General features: G+C 41.0%; 1 protein-coding gene across 2 annotated transcripts in view; it reads right to left on the minus strand.

Annotated features, from left to right (window-relative positions):
* ppp1r37 (protein phosphatase 1, regulatory subunit 37) overlaps nucleotides 1–15,827 on the minus strand; it is a 69,652-nt gene extending 53,825 nt beyond the window's left edge. For both annotated transcript variants that reach the window (XM_072694514.1, XM_072694513.1), the window contains exon 1: nucleotides 14,003–15,827. In XM_072694514.1, coding sequence (XP_072550615.1) covers nucleotides 14,003–14,708 — 706 coding nt within the window. In that variant the 5' untranslated portion in view covers nucleotides 14,709–15,827. The remainder of the gene's footprint in view (nucleotides 1–14,002) is intronic.
* Nucleotides 15,828–22,743: the final 6,916 nt, after the last annotated feature.

Consider the following 22,743-nt stretch of genomic DNA (forward strand, 5'->3'; position numbering starts at 1 on the left):
TAATTAAGCCCCCCAGCATTGAGCTGTGGAGCAGTGGAAGAACGGTGGTGGAGCTCCATCCAGTACTTTTGAATGGGATGGTTAGGGATGAGGTGAGGTTCTTGGCATTGAATGCAATCAAATCCTCACAGCAATGCCAGAAAATAGAAAACCTTCCCTGGACAGTAGAGACAGTTACTCCAACAAAAGCAGGATAAACTTTTTTTTTTTTGCTGTTTTGCAGGTGTCCCAATACTTTTGTCTTTTTAGAGAATATATGAAAAAATATTCTATATTCTATAATAATTCTAAAATATATATATATATATATATATAAATGAGACCAAGAGAGCCAGACATTATTTATAGTGGGACAATTCCTACATTTCCATTTACAGAGATGAGCCAAGTCTTGCCGGTAGGTACAGACATGAAAACTCACAAGCAGTGGAAAAGGTGACAGGTTCAGAAAGCAAACCTGTGTTTCAGGCTCCGGTGACATCTAATGCCTTAGTTCATGGAGTTCAACAACCAGGCAAATACAAGTCATGTGTATTATAATAAGGCCAGTCTAAAAACACTACCCTGCATTTGAACTCTGCCGGCATTATAAAGGTGCTCGGACCCTGACGATCTCCACTTGCAATATATTTTGTAGGCCGGGATCTCTCACTGCCTGTTCTCCTCACAGCAATGCTCCTCCAAAATCTAGTAGAAAGTCTTCTTCTCTGGACAGTAGAGACAGTCACTCCAACAAAAGCAGGATCAGCTCTGTTAATACCCTTGATTTCAGAAGAAGCAATGAAGGAGTAGGTGTCCCAATACTTCTGTCAATATAGCGTAGGTTAAAATCATCTAGCAATTCGTATCTCGAGCTCGCTACCAAAGCACGGATAAAAAGAAGACAGTGTGGCCGGCGGTGAAGAGAAGAAGCACTAGTAACCGATTTATTTTAGCAATATGCAAATGAAGATGATGAAGACACTCCCCACCCTTCAACTGACAGCATATCCCCAAGCTGCTTTTGTAGTTGGTCCACCCCCTGCCTGTTCTCCAGCTCCTCAATCAGTATTTTGCAGACCTCTTCCAGCACGGGTACCAAAGTTTGACTGCAAACAAACATCCGCCTCAGACTCCATGTGAAGTGGCTGAAACATCAGGTTTCCCCCATTTCCATAACATTAACACCACCTGCCTTAGTCCCCATTCGCCACAACAGATCTGACCATTCAAGGCATGGACTCCACAAGACTTCTGAAGGTGTCCTGCTGTGGTGTCTGGCACCAAGACTAACTAATGTCAGCAGCAGATCCTTTAAGGCCGGTCTGGTGTGAGGTGGGTGGGACATCCATGGGCATCAATGAGCCTTAGATGTCCATAAGTGACCCTCACAGAACATCCTTTTTTTGGTAGTTACTGACCACTGCATCCCACCTCAAAAAAACAACAAAAAAAACAAGACCTGCCTGATGTTTTGGAGATGTTCTGACCCAGTCGTTTATCTAGAACATCACAGTTTGGTACCTTCAAGAACTGACTGTTCACTCACTGCCTAATATGTAAAGCCTACCCTCAACAGAAGTCACTTTAGAGGTTACTTCACCTGGTACTAATGTTATGGCTGCTCGGTCCAAGTATAAGAACAGAAAACGGAACTTAAACTACTGGAATCATTTTTAGCAACTTTGGGAAAAAGCTTAATGCAAGGACAATATCTAGAAATATTAATATTATTTATTATATTCTACATAGAGTTTTTGTTGGATCTCCTAAAGCCCCTCAAAAACAGCAGCACTGATAATAATCACTAAATAAAAACAGCATTATTTTATTTATTATTTATGTAGCAACATTATTAATAAAGTCTGATAAAGCCAGAGGCAAACAGCCATTAGACTCAAACCTTACCGAAGGCTGGGGCCTTCTGGGCCTCCGTTAGCCCTGTTTAACACTGCAGTGTGCGAGAGATCAATGGCATCGCCACAAGGTCCCAGTGACATTGGCAAACGGTGCAATTACCCAGCAGAAGGTTGGCTGCATGGGTTGCAACAGACACAAAGTGTGTGTGTGCATTTCTGTCCGATGGCCTCCTGGCTCTCTGGAGCAGTACTGCTGTTTTGACCCAGGCTGATCCGGCCGGAGTACCGTGTGGAACGAGGAGAGATTTGACCAGAGATTCTGTTGGCAGGGCCCGCGGGACGCCAACAGACGATAACGAACAAGCAGTGCGGGCGAAAATAGCCCTTCCACTGGAGTCCGCACCGTCACCATCAACAGGGTGACTGTAGAGTCACTCGCACAGCAGCTGTGGTGCGGTCACGGGAGACATGACCCGAGTGTGACAATGTGTGTGTGTGTGTGTGTGTGTGTGTGTGTCTCAAAGTCAATGACACATGCTGGAAGCTCAGTCCTTCTTTTTCAGAACCGGTGATACCCCGGTGAAAACGGTGGAGGCTGTGAATCTCAAACCGCCTTCATCTCCATGTATGGATCAGATTAAGGTCAGTGTTCCCTCGTGCTTGGGAAACTTCCACTGTACTGCAGCTCTGTGAAGGAAATTCCAAGGAAATGGCAATATTCCTGTCTCTCCCAGACAAAGACCAGGGCTAAAATAATGGAAAAAGGCAAATTTATGTTAAAATGCTTAAAACAAATAAGCTCAAGTTTGCTCATCAAATCACTTCCCAAAGTAATATTATTAACTTTAATATATAATATACACTAGGAACCCACCCATACACCCATCCGTACATATCTATCCAACGCTGTATGCAAAAGTGTGTGCACCCTTGACAAAATGTTGCAGCAAACCCTGTGCAGCTAATCAAAAGCAAAGGAACTGTGCATTAGCAGAGCTTGAGAAAACGGCCTGTGCAGGAATTTGGACACCCTGAGCCCTGTTTCTTGGTAATGTCTCGGACGCTAATTGGCATACAGCAACTTTAAGATGCGCCCATTGCTGACACGGATGTGCAAATGCACACACTCAAACGTACTGCCAATAGAATAGGACCAGATCAACATCATGAGCCTATTGGTTCCATGCTGCCTAATAAAGCCAGGCGTGGGCTAGAGGGGTGTAAAGCCCCCCAGCTTCATTGAGCTGTGGAGCAGTGGCATCCAATACTTTTGGGAGGAGGTGGTGGTGGGGGGGGGGATCCTCCTCATCTAACCTCATGACCTCACTAACACTTTTATCACTGATTGCAATCAAAAGCTCACAGCAATGATTCTCCAAAACCTGGTAGAAAGCCTTCTTAGAATTAGTAGAGTTAGTTACTCCAACAGAAGACGAGAGTCCAAAAACTTTTGTCCGTATACTGTATGTAGTTGACTAGTCCTGTTTGCACTCCTGATATGGCAGACATGTGAATCCACAAGCGAGTCGGTACTACTGGTGTACTCAGTGAGGCTCTGGACTACGGATCAGTCCAGAAGAAATATACCCAGATGGAATGAGAGCATGCAAGCCAGCCAGCGGTCTGGAGCAGTACGAGACCTACAAGGACATTTCGATAATCTTCAAACCTTCACAGATTTCACTGAAAACGACAAGCTGGTGCATAGCAGACGCCAACGCATGACCGTCCCATAAAAATTTGACGGGTCGTATTTGGACATACCCATGCGTAAACCAGTAGGAGATGGTGTGGGGCGGGGCTTCAGTCAGTCACAGCTGCCCAATCCAGCTCTGAGACGTATAGTATGACCTGATGAGCAAACTCTCAGAAGAGCTTCAACGTTTGAATGGTTGTCTTGCTTGCACCATCTCCGCCCACAGCAGACCACTATTCTGAATATTACCTGGTGCTCGGACCACGTTCAGATTTCACTTGCCCATTTAAAAGACTAGGACGCACTGACCACCCAGGACGCGATGTGATCGGATCACTGAAACTTCATTTGGAGGCGCTCAGAGACGGATCTCGACCAAGTTTAAACTGAATGTGTTTTTCATGAACGGATACAGAGCGACAAGTGAAACTGCATCGGTCAAAAAAGCTACATTCGTTTTTTATAGTTATGATGGTCCCAATATATATTACATGTCTGTAATAACTGTTATTAATGTGGAATAATCAAGGCAATAGCAAGCAAGTGCAGATACTAGTGATATACTAGTGAGCTACGGGCCTTACCCAGCATTGCTACCGCAGCATTAGCACGACTGACTAGTTTAAGTGGATTCCAGCCTTATCTGGCACTACATCTGTAAAATGGGCTCGTTGGGCTGGTTTGAGACGAGTGCGAGTTACACCTGCAGATTATACTGTGCTCAGCAGGTTGGCTAGTTAGTTAGCTGTGTAAAGTGTAGTGCAAATGAAAAAAGAAACTGGAGGCCGGTCTAACGGGTCGGTACCGGTGTGGAGCAGTACACAGCGGCCTCAGTGACTACTTGACTCTGCAGTGGAAAGGAGGCCACGGTCATTAAGAGCGCTGTTAGTGTGTAATTACTTGATTGTAAGTGACACTTAATAAGAAGTGGGACTGCTATTATTGGATACTGGTTTCTCTGCGTGGTGTGTGTGTGTGTGTGTGTGCTAGTCTTTACCAGTACCAGTATTACAGTATTACAATGTGTTCCCTTTGTGTTCAAATAGTTTCACAGCACTGTAGAACCACCCCCCACTATTCCTTGGAACTGCTCAGGCCAGAACCGTAACGCCTTGGTGAGAAACTGCAGATTATATGATCAGGGCTGGGCGATATGATGAATATCGCGTATCGTGATAGAATATTTTAATCAGTATAGACGTGATCGCAGACAAAATAAATTAGTAGTGACCTATTTAGAACATCTGCTGCTCTTCATCTAATTAACCCTTCAGTCTAATTACACTGTTAGTAATGAAACACTCTCCTCCATATGATTAGAGAAGAATATTATCACAATAAAAAAAATGTAAAAAATTATCACGATACAATAAAATATCGTCGTATCGCCCAGCTCTAGCGCCAGTAAGCTTCATGGTAGCAGTGCTCTCTACTGCCGATACCGACACTGTGTGCAAGCGCCAGTATCAGCGTGGATACTGATAGGATATCGGTACAACGCTACTAAAAGGTATAATCTAATCTCATCTGATCTCACTGGGGACACATTTTATAATCAGAATCTGGCCAAAGTATATTTAGATACAATGAACGGCAATGCAAGGTGTAAACAGCCTCATATCCCATTAAGACAGTCAACACATTGGTGGTGGCCAACATTGCAGAGTTCAGTGCGTGATAAGCTGTCGATTCTGGGCGGTTTAAAAAATGTCCCTTTATAAAAGATTTACACTTTTAATAGACATTTAAATAATGTTCCTCAGGGTGTTCATACTAGGCTTGTACAACGACCAATAGATTAGCCACCAGAGGGGATTTCCAAGCAGGTGATTAGACAGATGTATAAAAATGGGCTGAGGTAATGTCAAGATCCTGGAAGGCCCGGTCACGCGGGGCATGAATCCGGACTTTCAGAACGTTCCTGGTTAATGATCAGTCACGACTGCTGGGTGGGCACATACAGCTCTGCACTACAGCGTCTTAAGCACTCATTCGGCTTCGGCCGGCCGCCTTGAAGACAACAGGAACTGAGGCTTAAGTCGGCCTCTTGTTTGAAGTGTGCAGCTTAGAGCAGTCACATTAAATCAGAGGGATAAAGAACAGAATTTTTATATATATATATATATATATATATATATAAGATCTGGCTGCATGCAAAAGTTTGGACACCCTTGTTTAAATAACATGCCTGGCTGATTTTCTAATAAACTTCAATATAGAAGGTTTCTGTACATTGTTTTTTTTGTGGGTCCCGAGAAAGAGAAGAAGCACAAGAACAAGAGTAAGAAGAGGAACAGCAACAAGAAACAAGAAAAAAGCAGAAGTAGTTTAACAAAAACCAAAAAACAAAAGAAAAAAAACCAACAACAAAATGTGCCCTAATCTACCCTTAAAAAAGTGCATTCAGCTACTTTAAGATGCACCCATTGCTGACACAGATATGCCAACACACACAAAAAGCTTGTCCAGTCCCTGTAGAGAAGGACTGCCAATAGAATAGGACTCTCTGCAGCAGATAAACATCATGAACCTACTGGCAACAACAACCAACAACATGCTGACCTCTCTAAGGCTCTTGTCGCTGAACACAATCAAATCCTCACAGCAATGCTCCCCCAAAATCTAGTAGAAAGCCTTCCTTCCTGGACAGTGGAGACAGTTACTCCAACAAAATCTGGATCAACTATTTTTAATACTCCTGATTTTGGAAGAAACAATGAATAAGCAGGTGTCCCAATACTTTTGTCCATATTGGGTATGTATTGTGTATTTTCCTTCACCTGCTTTAATCAGGGAGGGCCAGACTTTTGCATAAAACCGTATAACGTTCAGAACAAGGCGTCACAATCGCAGTGGATTCGGCCGGTATTCTTCAGGGCAGCGTCGGGCCAGCAGGTGTCCAGCAGCCAACCTCCTTCCCCTGCACCGAGAGCGATATGGCAAAGAAAGCAACAGCAGGCATTTATGCACCCTATTTAAAAACACACAGGAACGCTGGTGATGAAAACACAGCCCGAGTCCTACAGATATGAGGACGACACAGGCCAGCAAAGCAGGCAAATACCAAAAAAAATGCTCAGCCTGTGATGGTGGGCTAAACAGTAAAAAGCTGGTACAGAAAAAGACCAGAGCCAATCAGAGGACGGCTCCTGTTAACCTGATTGTGGGCCGTCGTGCTATTCCTTTGATAAAGGCTTATCGGTGGCATTTAAATGGCATCAAACACTATTTGCTCCAGGGAAGTCTCAACTACTGCTCACATGCAGTCACATGATTGAAGATTAAGGGGGATAGGGGGATAGGGGGAAGTGTGTGTGTGTGTGTGTGTGTGTGTGTGTGTGTGTGTAATGTAGGAAACAAAGCTGTAAAACTGGAAAGTCACAGAATATCAGGAAACTGAAACTCAGCCCAGGCCAGAATTGTAAAGCAGACCCCAAGGAAACTCATGGTACTTCCTTTTACCTTGCCAACGACCAATAGCAGAAGTGGCAGACTGGGAAATCATACCTCCCAGCCTGAACTAAGGAAATGCACATTGGAGCGCACAACATGAACAGTGCTGAAAATACATCCACACACTGTAACTGTGACGGACTACAGATGTTACTTTATGCTCCAAAGCTAAAAAGGTCATTTTATTTGTTATTTATTTGATGTTTTTAGTGAGCAGTTTATATAATGAGACTCTAGAGTTGGGCAATATGACAATATTTTATTGTATCGTGATAAATTCTGTTATTGTGGTACACAATATGCTTTTATGAGGGTATCGTGGATATCGTTGGTGCTTAAAGGGCACAGATTATTTACATGTCTCATTACAAAGTGTAATCAGTCTTATGTAATTCAATGGAGGAAAGTAAAGCTCAAGTAAAAATCACAGTACGGGAGAGTATCGACAGCAGTTTTTAAAAGATTTATGCTGTTTTGTCTACGTGACAAAATATTGTGATTAAAATCGTATAAATATAGTAAAAACTGTCTTTAAATATTTTGTTAAATATATTCCATACTGTCCAGCTCTATAAGACACTTCATTTTTATATGACTTTTAAACCTTATAGCCACGTTAATATATTATGTACCGTTATATCGTATCGTATATTAATATTAGGGATAGGGTTGCGAAATTGGGAAATTTACCATGGGAATAAAAGGGAATATCTGAAGCCAAAGGTGAGAAACTGAAAATACATCCAAATACTGTAATTCTGATGGACTACATATGTTACTTTATGCTCCAAAGCTAAAAAGATCATTGTATTCTTTTTATTAATTTTACTATTTATGATGCTGGATGTGTAAATAGGCCTATAGTCACAATAATTTTTGGGCGATATAATGTCCCAGAAATACATGCTAAATAAACTATTTTAGTCATTTTAAGACAATTTTATGCCACTAATATAAATATAATAGTAGTGGTGTAACATATCACAAAACCCACAGTTCAGATTGGATTATTTTGACGGGGTCTGTATCAGTGACTTATCCAGACATTGTTTGTTTGTATTAGTGTATTTGTATTGTTTTGTATTAGTTTGAAACTGTTGACACGTGTCATTGCTATTAGGGACTTATTTTGATACTATTAGTGGCTTTTATTGACACTTGTTTTAAAACTGATCATTTGCACTGATTTATTTTGACACTTTTTGTCAAAAAGTTTGTATTAGCAGCTTTTATTTTGAAACTGTTTCTAATAATGACTTATTTTAATACTATTAGTGGCTTTTATTGACTTGTTTTGACACTGTTAGTTTGCTGTGACATTTTGATACCGGTCGTTTGTCGAAGTTACCCATTTTAAACAGTTTGCTTATATAAGTGGCTTTTATTTGGAAACTGTTCGTTTGTATTAGTTTCCTATTTTGACATGGTCTGTTCGTTTGTATTAAAGACTTATTTTGGCGTGGTCTGTTAGTGATGTAGCGTGTGACTGCCTCTCCCTGTTCCACAGCAAAAAGTAATTGTGGAGTCGGTGGTTCGGAGGTCGTCTTACTTAAAGAGACTCCTCCTGTTTCCACACAGCCCGAGTCCACCTAAGACTCCCACACCTCCCACTAACATAACTCTGCTCTCCAATCTCACCCCAGACTGACGAAGCTGCAGACTGAGGGGATTACTACTGTAACAGTAGCAGGGGCAGTAAAACTGTACTCCATGCTGATATTGTGGTTAAACTTCGGCTTTTAATCTGCGGTTCACAGGCGTCCTGCCCTGCTCATAGTTAGCGCAAGGAACCTGCATGATGACGTCACCAACTAGTCGACTATAGCTGTTCAGACACTGCAACCCTAATGTACCTCCACGCTTGCCTCCCTGACGCCTAAGGCCCTACCTTGCCCCAGTGGCATGGAGTACAAACATAATACCCGAGTAAAACACAAATAAACATTGCCCACTGATACTTAAATACATCAGCGAAGTACAATTACTCGAGTATTTCCACTCCTAGCGAGCATTAGCTCATACAACACCACAGCCAAGACTACAGTCAGGCTGCATTCCTCTAGGCACTGCCTCGCCGCCTCGCAAAAGTAAAGGGACTCCTGAGCTGCTCACAGTGAACTTCAGAGGGTTGTTATTCTCCACTTCTCCTTCTCTTAGACGGAGCATGTACTAAGGCTCATATGAGGGCTGTCAGACAAAACACAGGGAGAAAAAGCCCAGAGGCCACTTTTTTATAGCGTCTTGTGAAAGAAAGAGTGGAGGAGTTGGAGGGCGAGCGAGGAATGAAGGCTTAGGGCGTAACAGGGACACTGCAGGCTTCAACCGGTTTCAACCTGGACCATGGCGATGACGACTACGTCTACTAAACGGGGTACAGGCGCTATAGGACATGATTAGGCTGACACGCGACAGCCTGGCGTGAAGCGACACAGCTGCCGCTCTTCATCTAATGAACCCTTCAGTCTAATTACACTGTTAGTAATGAAACCTGCAGCTGATCAGTGTTTATTAATCAGTAATAACACTCTCCTCCGTATGATTAGAAAAGAATATAATTGTATCGATATTTTATCAATACAATAAAATATCGTCATATCGCCCAGCTCCACCAAACAGCCATTAGCCAACATTAGATGATCTTCATGATCTACAGCAGCAGGTGAACAGCCAGTTCTTGAAGGTGTTGAAGGTGTTAAAGGAGGTAAAAATAGTCAAGCGTAAGAATCTGAGACACTCTGACCAGAACCAAACTGATGTTCTAGACTAGAACTGGGTCAGAACATCTCCAAAAACATCCTCAGGCAGGTCTGGTCTTGTGGAGTCTCAACATGCCTTGATTGGTGCTAATGTTATGGCGGGTCAGCGTAAACTCTTATAGCTGTTCTCGAATGTCTTTCTCAAGAACTGAACACAAAGCCAGCACTGGCAATGTCCCAGACCGAACAACGGGACCACTCAAACTGCAGTGTTTAGGCTTGAAAATCCTAATTATCCAAACTGAGCGTTTAGAGCGTTTACTGGCAACAATTAAGCGATTAGGTTGCCTTCGCTTGCGTAAGTTTCTTTCCTTCTTCAAGGTTTTCTTCATAAAACATCCCATTTCTGGCAGCAGACCAATTGTTCTCACAGCTAATGAAACCAGCCTTGGTCGTTTTCACAGCCTCTCCCAGCCGTGTCCTACTGACTCAGTGAAGCCAATTGCAGTTTAAAGAACAGACTACTGGCAATAAAGCAGAACCTTGGGCTAACGCGATAACCCACACAACACTTCCCTCTTCTCCGGCTGGGTGTCTGCAAGTCAGCATAACGTTACAGGGCTAAGCCAGGCCCGTCAATATAGTCTATATTAAGGGACAAGTGTGGAGGCTGTATTTTCCTTAAAAACGTTCTCCACTGGACCATTATCCACTACGACCGCAGCATTTTGAGGAACGACAGCTTGCATTGCAGGGTTTCCTTGAATGGCGTCAGGGTTAAACGGGAATTTCCAACAATTCTGGCTTGGGATGGCCCCTATCCTATCTGGGTACCTTAAGGCTGACAGTGATCCGATTCGATCTTTGTGTTTCTATAAATAATACAGCCCGGCAAATTGGGCAAATTGGGCAAATTGAGTGTTAAACACTACTGAAATCAGTGTGTTTTAGTGAGCAGTTTATATAATGAGACTCTAGAGCTGGGTAATATGACAATATTTTATTGTATTGTGATAAATGTTGTTATTGTGATGCTTTTATGAGGGTATCATGGATATCGTCAGTGCTTACAGAGCATGTTTCATTGCAAAAAGTGTAATCAGTCCTATTTGATTTAATGGAGTAAAGTAAAGCTAGAGTAAAACACAGCACTCAGTACGGGAGAGTATTGACAGACGTTTTTAAAGATTTACGCCGTTTTGTCTACATGACGAAATATTGTGATAAAGATATATACGTATATCGTAAAAAAAAAGTCTTTAAATATTTCGATAAATATTTTCCGTATTGCCCAGCTCTATAAAACACTTCATTTTTATATGACTGTTTTAAACCTTATAGCCACATTAATATATTATGTACAGTTATATTAATATTAGGGATAGGGATGAAAAATTGGGAAATTTACCATGGGAATAAAAAGGGAATATCTGAAGCTAAAGGCGAGAAACTTACACATAGTTGGTAAAAATATTCTGAAGCATAATCTTAACACACATTTGGACCAAAGGACTTCCTGAAGTCAGGTTTTGACTAGGTTCATATTTTCATTGACAGTAAAAGCATTGAAACGTTTAAGCAGCTATTAAATCAAGCTGTAATCTCGCAGGTGCATCATCTGCTAAATCAGAAAAGCCTAATAAGCATTTTATTTCACACCAGTTTACCAAAACTAAGTAGCTAGCAAGAGATCATCTTACCAAGGCTAGCATAGGATAGCTACCTATATTTTTTGCCTGGATAGGTTTCTGTTAATTACTTAATACTGTAATTTACTAGAAATGCATCCTAAATGTTTCAGCCTAATTAGGGATTTACAGATCCAACCTTTTTTATGATACCAATATCGATACATAGAGCGTTGTGTATCGTCCAACACCCCAAACTGATCCGATACCATTGATGAATTAATAAGTCATCTCTCACCATGTGCAATCAGGATCGACTTAAACATTACTTTACTAACTTTGTAAAACAAACCATAACAAATGAACCCAATTTCTATTCATTGGTCACTAAAATTAATAACTGAGCTCAGAATTTTATTCTGAAATTTGAAGTCTGTGAGCTCTGGCTTTTAAAAACGGCAAGGGGGATTTCAATCTGGAATTTACTGATATTTAGTGAAAAACATTGAACACTTCTGGGACTCAAACCAGGCCATGTATGTGGGTATTTTGGGCTGGATAGATATGGTAGCTAGATCGGGTAAGTCTTGCAGTTTGCTATGGTATGTGTGTCACATCTGTAGGTTACTCTGATCCTGAGTTATGAAGCCTGGAATACGGGCGGTGTGGAAATCAGGTTTAGTGAATGTACGTGACCGATATCCAATCCCAGTATCGGATCGGACCCTAATCAACATATCTAGTGCACTGAAACAACTCTTGGACCGCCCGGGGTCAGCCTTCTGATGGAGGCAGAGCTTCTCCAGGACTTTTTCGCCCCCCCCCTTGCCAGCAGAGGAAACTAACTGTATTATAAACTTTATATAAGGAGAACCAAGAAGGGAGGAGCTGCTCACTCCTCTTTAGTCTCACAGACTTCAAATTTCAGAATAAGTCCAGAGCCCAGACAGCACTGAGTCGAGGTCCAGCACAGTTATTATATTTATATTTTAATGACAAATACATAGAAATTGGGTTCATTAGTTATAGTTAGTTTGTAAATTGTAATAATTAGGTCAATTCTGATGCCTCAAGTCTCTGCCACATGTTGAGATATGATGTATTAATTCAACAACGGTATCGGCAGATGCGCAAAGTTCATGTATCAGTATCTGTATCAGGACAGAAAAAGATGGACTGGTGCATTTCTGTATGTGAAAACGTTTAAAATAGTGGTTTTTAGTTTATTTGAGGTTTTCCTGACCACATCCTGCTCACTTCTCTCCACTATAAATACATTTCCAAAACACGTACGGCCAAAGTCTGACCTCAAAACCGCTGTAAAGCAAGGTCTCAGTCGTCACACAGCATATATCCATCATTATCAATACCTACACATAAAACTGAATAACTTAACCTCTTCACGCGTCTGGCTCTCACCGCTTGAACAACTGTGCTTTTTAATCTACAGATTCACCTTCTCTCCTACTCCAAGACCAGATAAACACTGAACTGTCCAGCGAAGAGTCTCCCTGTAAAAGCAAGACAGAAACGTCCACATCCCCCTTCACCACACGGGTCATGAACCCTAATATTACACAGCAGACTTGGGCTCACTTGAGTCCACCATCTCAGTAAACCTCCAACCTCCTTGATCTGGGTCTTCAGACTAGCGTTTTCAACTTGGCTCCATTCTGAAGCGTGAGGTCCTGGCGTACACACTTCTCTCTCCTCATGCTGTGAGGAGTAACAGATAGGGCTGCGGTGTGTGTCGTAATGCAGTTGTTATGGAGCTGCTGAATAACCCCGAGTGCCTAGGTGATCGCATGTCTTTTTTTTAATTACAAAAACCTGGTAAAGACAGTTCCTCTCCATTGAGGACAGGTAACACGAGCCATTTTCAAAGGCTTGGCATCAAGGTGTGCATATTTTGATCTCAAGCTGAAATCACTGTTGCTTGGAGAGCTAAACAAGATACATCAAGGCATCAAGCAATCACGCTCACCAACATACACAGACCAGGCATTATCGTCAAGGGGTGGATCCACATATTAGGCAGCGAGTGAACGGTGAGTTCTTAGAAGGTGAAAAACAGAAAAATGGACAAGTAAAAGAATCTGAGACACTTTGACCATGTTCTAGATAGACGTCTGGGTCAGAACATCTCCAGAACATCAGGCCTTAGGTCTTGTTTCCTCCAGGTATGCAGTGGTCAGTACCTACCATAAGTGCTCCAAGAAAGGACATCCGATGAACCGGTGACAGGGTCATGGGCACCTCAGCCTCATTGACGCTCATCCAGCTCTTACCAACTTAATGAATCTAGGGGATCTACTCAGTATGAGGGACTAATGATATGAAAGTTAAGGCTGATTGGTGAATATAATAAACGGACGCAAAATTCTACAGATGTTAGAAAAATTCAGTCTTAGTAAATTATTAAGATGGGACCATCCAGTCATTTGGAGTGAGCTCAGTGTGGAATTGGCCTTCTCCTCAGAAGTCCTCAAGATCTGATCGTTTTAAGCGTATGGTATACAGGGCCTACTAATCAAAGTACTACTATCATCAAAGTTATTCCAGAAGAGTTACTTATTAGCATATTTGCATTTCCCAATTTTATTACTATTAAAAAAAAAATCTGACCGCAAATGCACTGATCTTCAAACATCCAGGAACAGGACGCAGCACCCCTGCATTAAATGAACCTACCATGTCTCCAGGGGTCCTTGGGCTCGACCGATCCAGAGACAATCTCCTCGTCAGAAGGGAACGTCACCCTCTTGGCTCCATGTTTAGGCCCAGCGCCCTCCTCCTGGGCCGGAGACGGGGAAGGAAACCCCGCGCTCGTAAAATCAGAAGACATCCTATTACCCCCTGCTTCTGGAGGCATCTGCGATTCCTTGTCTCCATCAGCGTGTGATGTTACAGAGTTTGCACCAGTACACCTGGAGGCACTTTCCTCTCTTGAAGTGGTCCCATGCGCCGTGGCCGGTTCGGATTCCAGAACCCCGCTTTCGTCCAGACTTAAATCCACACCGATGTCCATGTCCCCCTCGTCGGCCACAGAAGCAGCTTGGGAGGCCCGCGACACCGCCTCCTCTTGGCTGCGACTCTTCTGCTGTCCGCCGTTCCTCGACACCGCCTCGGCTGCGATGCTGATCCCATTGTTCTTTTGGAGGAACAGCTCCTCTTTACCTTTCTTGTCGAGGTTATCCTCGTTGCCCGTCGCTCTGCTCAGGACTGGGCCGCCGTCGCCCAAGGCCTCGGTGTCCGTGTCGGTCTCGGTGTCGCCGGCTTGCTTTCTTGCACCCCCGTCCATCAACTGAAGGCTGTTCCGCGGGATGATCTCCTCCGGGACGTGCGCTGTAGTGTTGACACCAGGTTTCGTGTTTAGAGCTTGATTCTCACTATTCATCTTCTCATTTCAGGAAAGACGCAGCACACCACTCACTGAACCTCACGAGTTATATGGTTGATAATCACAATATAATAACCTCTCGGTTTCAGACAAACTCTATCTAAATTGTACATTTGTTAAATAACACACACAGAGACACACACACACACAGAGAGAGACATTTCCACTGATCTTGCAAAATAGGGGACCACAGACTCAGTGAGGACCTCAGCTGAGACTCCTTCACCTGGTGGCCCAGGTAGCGTGACATTCAGGTTCTAGCTAGCCACACAGAACAGGAGAACCACGGAAACTAGACACTTTCGCTGGTGGTTCTCAGGTTCTCTGACTCTTAGGACTCACGTAGGACTAGTTTTGCGAGACTCCTATTTAATAAAATAAGCTTAACGAGGGAAAAGCCAACTTAGCCAACTAAGCCAACTTAGCCAAATTAGCTAGCTAGCTAACTTCTCCTCTTCCTCCTCTTCTTCTTCTTATTATTCCACTTCTGCAGCGACCTGCAAGGACAAATAACTATAATAACATTAATAATAAGTGTCTAGCCCACTAAAATATCCTCGCTGAGGAGAAATCCACCGTTATCGTGTCGCACCATGGGCGGAAAGTCCGTCACGGCGCGTCCATTAGCTAGGAGCTAACAGCTAGCTAGCTGACTGTTAGCAGCAGCCGCTACAGCGCCGAGCGCGCTTCATTTGCGGGGGAAAAAGAGCGAAATAAGCGCGAAATAAGCGAAGATTTCCGGGCTAAAACAGCGCTAAAGTGTCCTCGCCCAAGCCGCAGACGACTTCCAGCCGACCCGGGGGGAGAACGTCGGAGCGGAGGGAGGGGAAACCGCACTTAGCGTCACCGAGGCGCAGCGCATCGCAGTCCGCGGGTCGGCGCAGGAAAACCGGGCGTCATTCCGAGCCGCGGGCGCTGCGAGCAGGGCGGTCCGCAGACTCCGCGGCAGACTGGCCCCGGGTGTCTCAACGAGTTAACAGCTAGCGACCAGCCCAGTCCTGCGTGTCCGTGCGAGGGCAGAGGCGGCGGAGGGGCGCAGGCTGAGTTACGGGGGGAGGACAGGACCGCGCGCGCACGCTTCAACTCCAACAACTGTGTTGTTGTTCATCCGTCGCTACGTCATCACACACACCAGGAACATCGCTGCGGATTCGGCGGAGCACATTCGCGGCTCGCTGGTGAGTTCGTTTATAAAAACAAAACGAAAGTGAGGTAATTCATTAAAAAACAAAAAAACAAACAAAAAAAACAAAAAAAGGTGACCGGAACGCATTTCTCCGTCTTTTGGTCACAATAACTGAGATATGCTTTGAGTTTGTAGCTCAGTTTAATCGTAGGGTTAGTTTTGGCGAATCAGGGCTCTCTTCGCGCGCTCTGTCACTTTAATGTTCCTTTATTGTATTTAATTATTTTAAACTCTTTAAAATAACTTATTAATTCAGATATGTAATAAATTGACACGTGAAGAAAAAAAGTATTAATTAATTAATTAACTATGAGTGCCATTATGTGCTATTATTTTTGCTATTTTTTATAAAACAAATTAAAATAAAACTAGTATTTATTTATTATATTATATTATATTATTTATTTCACATATCTATACATTTGATATATTCTACCCTTCTTATCTTTTTTTAAACTTATTTCTTTCATAAATCAATGATTAATTATTCATTAATTATGAGTGCCATTATGTGCTATTATTGTTGTTATTTTTTATAAAACAAATTAAAATACAACTATTATTTTGATATAATATGTATGTGAGTGTATATATATATATATATATATGTAAATATATATATTTTCATTTTCCTATTACACTCTATATTTATTTCACATATCTATACATTTCATATATTCTACCCTTCTTATCTTTTTTAAAACTTATTTCTTTCAATTAATTAATGATTAATTATTAATTAATTATGAGTGCCATTATGTGCTATTATTTTTGAAATTTTTTCTATAAAACAAATTAAAATAATATTAGTATTTTTATGTTGTATATTAAAATGTGTGTGTGAGTGTATATATATTACTTATTTTCATTTTCTTATTACACTTTGTACATATTTTGTGTTTTATTTATGTATTTATTTCACATATCTATACATTTAATATATTCTACCCTTCGTACCTTATTTTTTTCACTTATTTCTTCTAATTAATTAATTATGAGTACCATTATGTGCTATTATTTTGGTATTTTTATAAAATAAATTAAAATAATATTAGTATTTTTATGTTGTATATTAAAATGTGTATGAGTATCTATATATATATATATATATATATATATATATATATATTGTTTTCATTTTCTTATTACACTCTGTACACATTTTGTTTTTTATTTATGTATTTATTTCACATCTATACATTTAATATATTCTATCCTTCTTATCTTATTTTTTCACTTATTTTCTTTTATTAATTAATGATTAATTATTAAGTGCTATTATGTGCTATTATGATGGACTGGGGGTTTAATATTGAGCTCCCTGTCAGAGCAGGTGAATAAGATGACGAAGGTGCTGTTATTAAACCCCTCAGTCCATCACTCAGATTAATCACTGTTTGTCTGCGCTGCCACATTTATACCTCTTCTAATCAGATTTGGAGCTTTTTAACTTCAGTAGCTGGATGCTGGGACCAGGTGTCTTTACTGTGGAGTTTGAAGTGCTGGGGCTGGGAAGTCCTGCACTTACTTTCTTTACTACTTTCTTTAAAAAAACATAAAATATTAGATTTAAAAGATCTGTTTAAAAGTTTTTTTCACAGAATTATGTTGCACTTTACACTTTTGAACAATTTGCAAATTTACACTCTGTATCGTCAATTATTCAACTGCACACTATGTACACACACAAGAAAGAAATAAAACAAGAACATTATATTAATTTATTATATTTACAAATTATATTAATTATATATATAGAATTGCTATAAAAAATATTTTAATTATTTTATTTTTAATTTATAAAAATATAAATAAATACAAATTAGTATTATTGTTGATGTTTTGTTTTTTATTTATATATTTATTTCATATATTCTACATCTATATCTTATTTTTTCATGTGACCGGACAGTTATCAAAAAATTTGACTGCTTTTGCCATAAATGACTAAATATGTGAACTTAATCAAATCAATTAAAATAAAATAAAATAAAATAAACTTTGATTTGATTTAATCCACTTCAAGCCACTTTTTAAAATACAATAAACATGAGTTTCTTTACATTAACATATGCAGGGAAGTTAGCTCTTGACCAGCATAACATATGATGGAGATCGATAGTCTCGCTGGTCTGTCAGGTCAGCATATCCAACTGGACCATGGATCAAGCCAGTCGTCAAGCTGTTCATATGGCTTTGATACCAGTGAGATAAAGCTGACTGACCAGTCTGCACAAGAATACTGGTCAAATAGCTTGGTCAGCAAGCTTTAGTCATATTGGTTGACATGTTGGTCAAGCTGGTAGACCCTCGAAACAATCAAAAACATACAGTCAAGTCATGTTTTTCCTGCTTCAGCACCTTCATCACCTTCAAGACCTGACTGTTCACTCACTGACTGATAATGTAGAGATGTAGATGAGGAGTCGTTGTCTAGAAGTTTTGTAAAGCTGCAGAAAGTCAGACTTCAGAGGCGTGTGATCAATAAGCTTTACTGGAATGTAAATGTGGGGCTTAGTCGGGACGTTTCACTGCAGCTCTCTTGAGTCTCTGCCACGGACACAGTCTTCATACTAGACTACAGACGTCTGCTGTGAGCTCGCTGGAGAGTGACGGGACGTGTGCAGGTGTGATGGATCTCTTATAAACCAATAGGGAGTCAGAATGGAGTCTGTTTATACTTCTCATCCAATCAGGATCAGACTCACACTTTCTGGATAGAGAGATTTATCTGGATATGTAAATGAAACAGGAGGAACGAGGCTGTTTTTAAAATGTAAGGAGGAGAAAGTTCAGATAATTGGGTGAAAATGTAAGAAGTAGAAGTAAAAAGTCTAAATAATAAATAAATAAATAAATAATTATTAGATAATTAAGTTTAGATCACCAACATTTCTACTTAAGTAAGATAACAAAGTATTTATACTTCATTACCTGACGCCTCTGCTGAAAGACAAATAAGCATGTGGACTGAGTCACATCGTTAGCAGTTAGCAGCGTGCTAAGCCCAGAGTAGCAAAGACAGCCATGCTATTCTCTGTAGTACAGGTGAATGGGGCGTCACAATGATTTTGAAGCTGCTATTTCAAGGTACAAATGCTACAGAATGCTGCTTTAACCACCACAGCTCTACTAATGCTGTAAACATCAGTGAATCTGCTAAATCTGCTAAAGCCAATTAGGCCCAAGATAACGTCCTAACCAGGCTCAACCTAATGTGCTCCGGTCTGTTAGATAAAGGTATTGTTCAATGTCCAATATGACATATAAAGATTAGCATATTTACATATTTAAATATGATTGGGGGACCTTAAACAGAAAACAGCAGCCCCTGCATCTTAAGTTTTTGTTTTACACACAACACCAGCAGGGGGCAGCACGTCATCACACAACTGCTTTAGTCCATGTTTGAAGACAGATGTGCTTTTGCCAGCCAGGGGTAATAGTATAATGTTATGTAGGATATATATATATATATATATATATATATATATATATATATATATATATATATATATATTAATTGACATTGACAATATATATATATATATATACTTTAAAGATATATAATGCATTCATCTACAACAGAAAAAAACTAATATTTCTACTAAGTAATGTCAATTAAATGTATTAATATATATTTATGTATATATAAATATTAACCCCCTTTAGAGTGACTGACCTAATTCTACAGCAGGTCCAGCAGGCAGCTGGTGCTACTAGTCTCACAGTTGGTGAAATGGGATTCACCCGAGTGAATGTGTATCAAGTGTTTGTAGTATAAAGACAGGAAGGTCCATTCAGTGGTTAATCAGTATTGTAATCGGCCTACAAATACACCAAAAAGACTACAGAACACTCCACCCAGCTCAGAGAAAAGCTTATTGAAGCATGTATGTCAGGGATTGGATACAAAAAGGATAAATAATAAATAATCCATCAATAAGAAATGGATGGAATATGGTCCATGGAAGGCCAATTACCCAGCTCCCATTAATGGGAACTCCCCCTATCACTAGCAATGCTGCCAACTCTAGGAGTGTGAAGACTAGCACATGTCTCCTCCGACACATGTGAAACCAGCCACCGCCTCTTTTCCAACTGCTGCTGATGTAGCATCGCTAGGTAGGAGGGAAATGGCTCCTCAGCTCCGATACCACAGCTACCCCAGACGCCTGTGCTGTGCTAGGACTGATGTGAGGAGGACGTGCCATCAACCCACCCCTGAGAGAGCAAGGCCAGCTGTGCTCACTCTGACTCCGGTTGCTGATGGCAAGCCACAATGACCCGGGATTCGATCTGCAGACCATAGTGGTAGCGCCTTAGGCTACCTACGTTTTGTAAGTTTTGTATTTGTAAGTATTGTGTACCTTTGGTCCAGATCCTTTGGGTTTCACTAAAGATCTTTACTGCGTCCCGTCGTCATCACCGCGTCTCCCTACGCTTAGTTTTGATTAGTCTGTAAAAGGCCCTTTGCAGCAAGATGAGTGATACAGATTACTCCCGTGTTCCTTTTATTTCTGTTAATAAATAAGGGTTAACTGACAGTTACAGTAGAGACAGGAATCGGCAGCGCAATCTGTTGCGCCCATACTGTAATCTGTGCACGTGAAGGGGAGACAGATTTCAGCACAACGCCGGTTCTTCTTCTTTTGTTGTTTAATGGGAGATGGTAGCCTGCCTCAACTGCATGAGTCCGAACCGTCCACACAGGTGTAAAGGTGAGTGAAATAGTCCCTCACTGTATATATATATATATATATATATACACAAAATACACTATACACACTCTATATACACACTATACACACTCTATATACACTATACACACACTGTACACACTCTATATACACACTATACACACTCTATATACACTATACACACACTGTACACACTCTATATACACACTATACACACTCTATATACACTATACACACACTGTACACACTCTATATACACACTGTACACACACTATACACACTCTATATACACACTATACACACTCTATATACACACTATACACTTCTATATACACACTATACACACTCTATATACACTATACACACACTGTACACACTCTATATACACACTGTACACACACTATACACACTCTATATACACACTATACACACTCTATATACACATTAATTTACTCTATACACACTCTATATACACACTATACACACTCTATATACACACTATACACACTCTATATACACATTAATTTACTCTATACACACTCTATATACACACTATACACACACTGTACACACTCTATATACACACTGTACACACACTATACACACTCTATATACACACTCTATATACACACTATACACACTCTATATACACCCTATACACACACTATACACACTATACATACTCTACATATACACACTATACACACTCTATATACACACTCTATACACACACTATACATATACACATTTTACACACTATACACACTCTATACACACAGTATACATACTCTACATATACACACTATATGCACACTGTACACACTTTATACACACTCTTTACACACTATACACACACTATACATACTCTACATATGCACACTACACACACTCTACTATACTACTATACTGTAGTAGATCGCTACAATAACAATAACTTTGTGAACGTCCAGACAGTTCTGATCCTGTATAGCATATATGGACACAGGCTGAATCCTGACAAATATGAGCTGTTTGTGGATGAGGGGCTTTAGCAATGTGAGAAGAGGATCAAAATCATGTTCTTCTCAAACCATAAAAGATCAGGTGACATTTACTGGCTGTTTGAGTGTTCTGGTACATTTTGGTACATTAAAATAATAAAATATGAGATGAATGTAGGAGACGGGCCCTGTAGGTTCAGGTGCCAACAGGCTGAATTATTGTGATGTCATACACAAACCTTCAGACAGATCCAGTTCAAATTTGGAAGCTCCTCCGGCTGTAGTTTTGGCCTCAGCTGAAGTGCAGCGCTGCTTCAGCGTTATCTTTCCCTGTTGTTTACGGGATGTTCTCTCTCTGTCCTTTTCGTCTGTCCGTCTCGGCCTCTCTAGGTAATAACCCTCAGACATGTTAGGTTTGAGGTTTAACGTTTGTAGTGGACAGAAACAATTACCAGACCACTTCAGGATTTCAGGGATTCCAGGCCTAATGTGACGAGCGAGGATGTAATTCAGTCGGGCGAGGGGAGAGAGAGCACAGGGACAGGAAACGGAGACCTCCCACGGGTAGACAAAAGTAAATATTTTAACATCAGATTGGAAGCGCTCACCACAGCTTGTTTTTTGGAAGTCTTTTCTGGCCTTTCTCTATTTCCTCTGCGATTATTAATGGCCGGCTTTTGTCACTGCCAATCTCCACGGTGCCCCGTTTGAGGAAAACCAACTGCATCCTTTCTACATTTCCTCTTCCCTGAAATAGTCAACGTCTTTTATTTATCATGTGCACAGAATGCTGAGGGGGTCCGTGTGTTGAAAGGCTCGGGGGGAGGCTCAGGTAGTTGCTCTGCAATTATACACAACACAGAACACCAAGAAAAAAAGAGGGTCCGGGACAGAAATGTAGAAAATACAGAGTACTTGTGCAGCCGAGGGTGTTGCCAGGAGGTTGCTATGGTATTTTAGGTGCATTATTAGAGCATTAGAGATTAGAGTATAATTAGGTGGTTGTTATGGTATATTAGATGGTCGCAGAGATGTTGCTCAGTGCTTGCTCAGAAATAAAAAGTGGTACCAGGGGTGTTTGTTATGTGGTAACCCTGGACTTGGAGGTGGCTGGTGGGGTATTTTTATTTCTGAGTGGTTGCTATGGTATCTCAGGTAGTGGCTAT

Source organism: Salminus brasiliensis, chromosome 13, assembly GCF_030463535.1.
Source record: "Salminus brasiliensis chromosome 13, fSalBra1.hap2, whole genome shotgun sequence".
Taxonomy (NCBI): domain Eukaryota; kingdom Metazoa; phylum Chordata; class Actinopteri; order Characiformes; family Bryconidae; genus Salminus; species Salminus brasiliensis.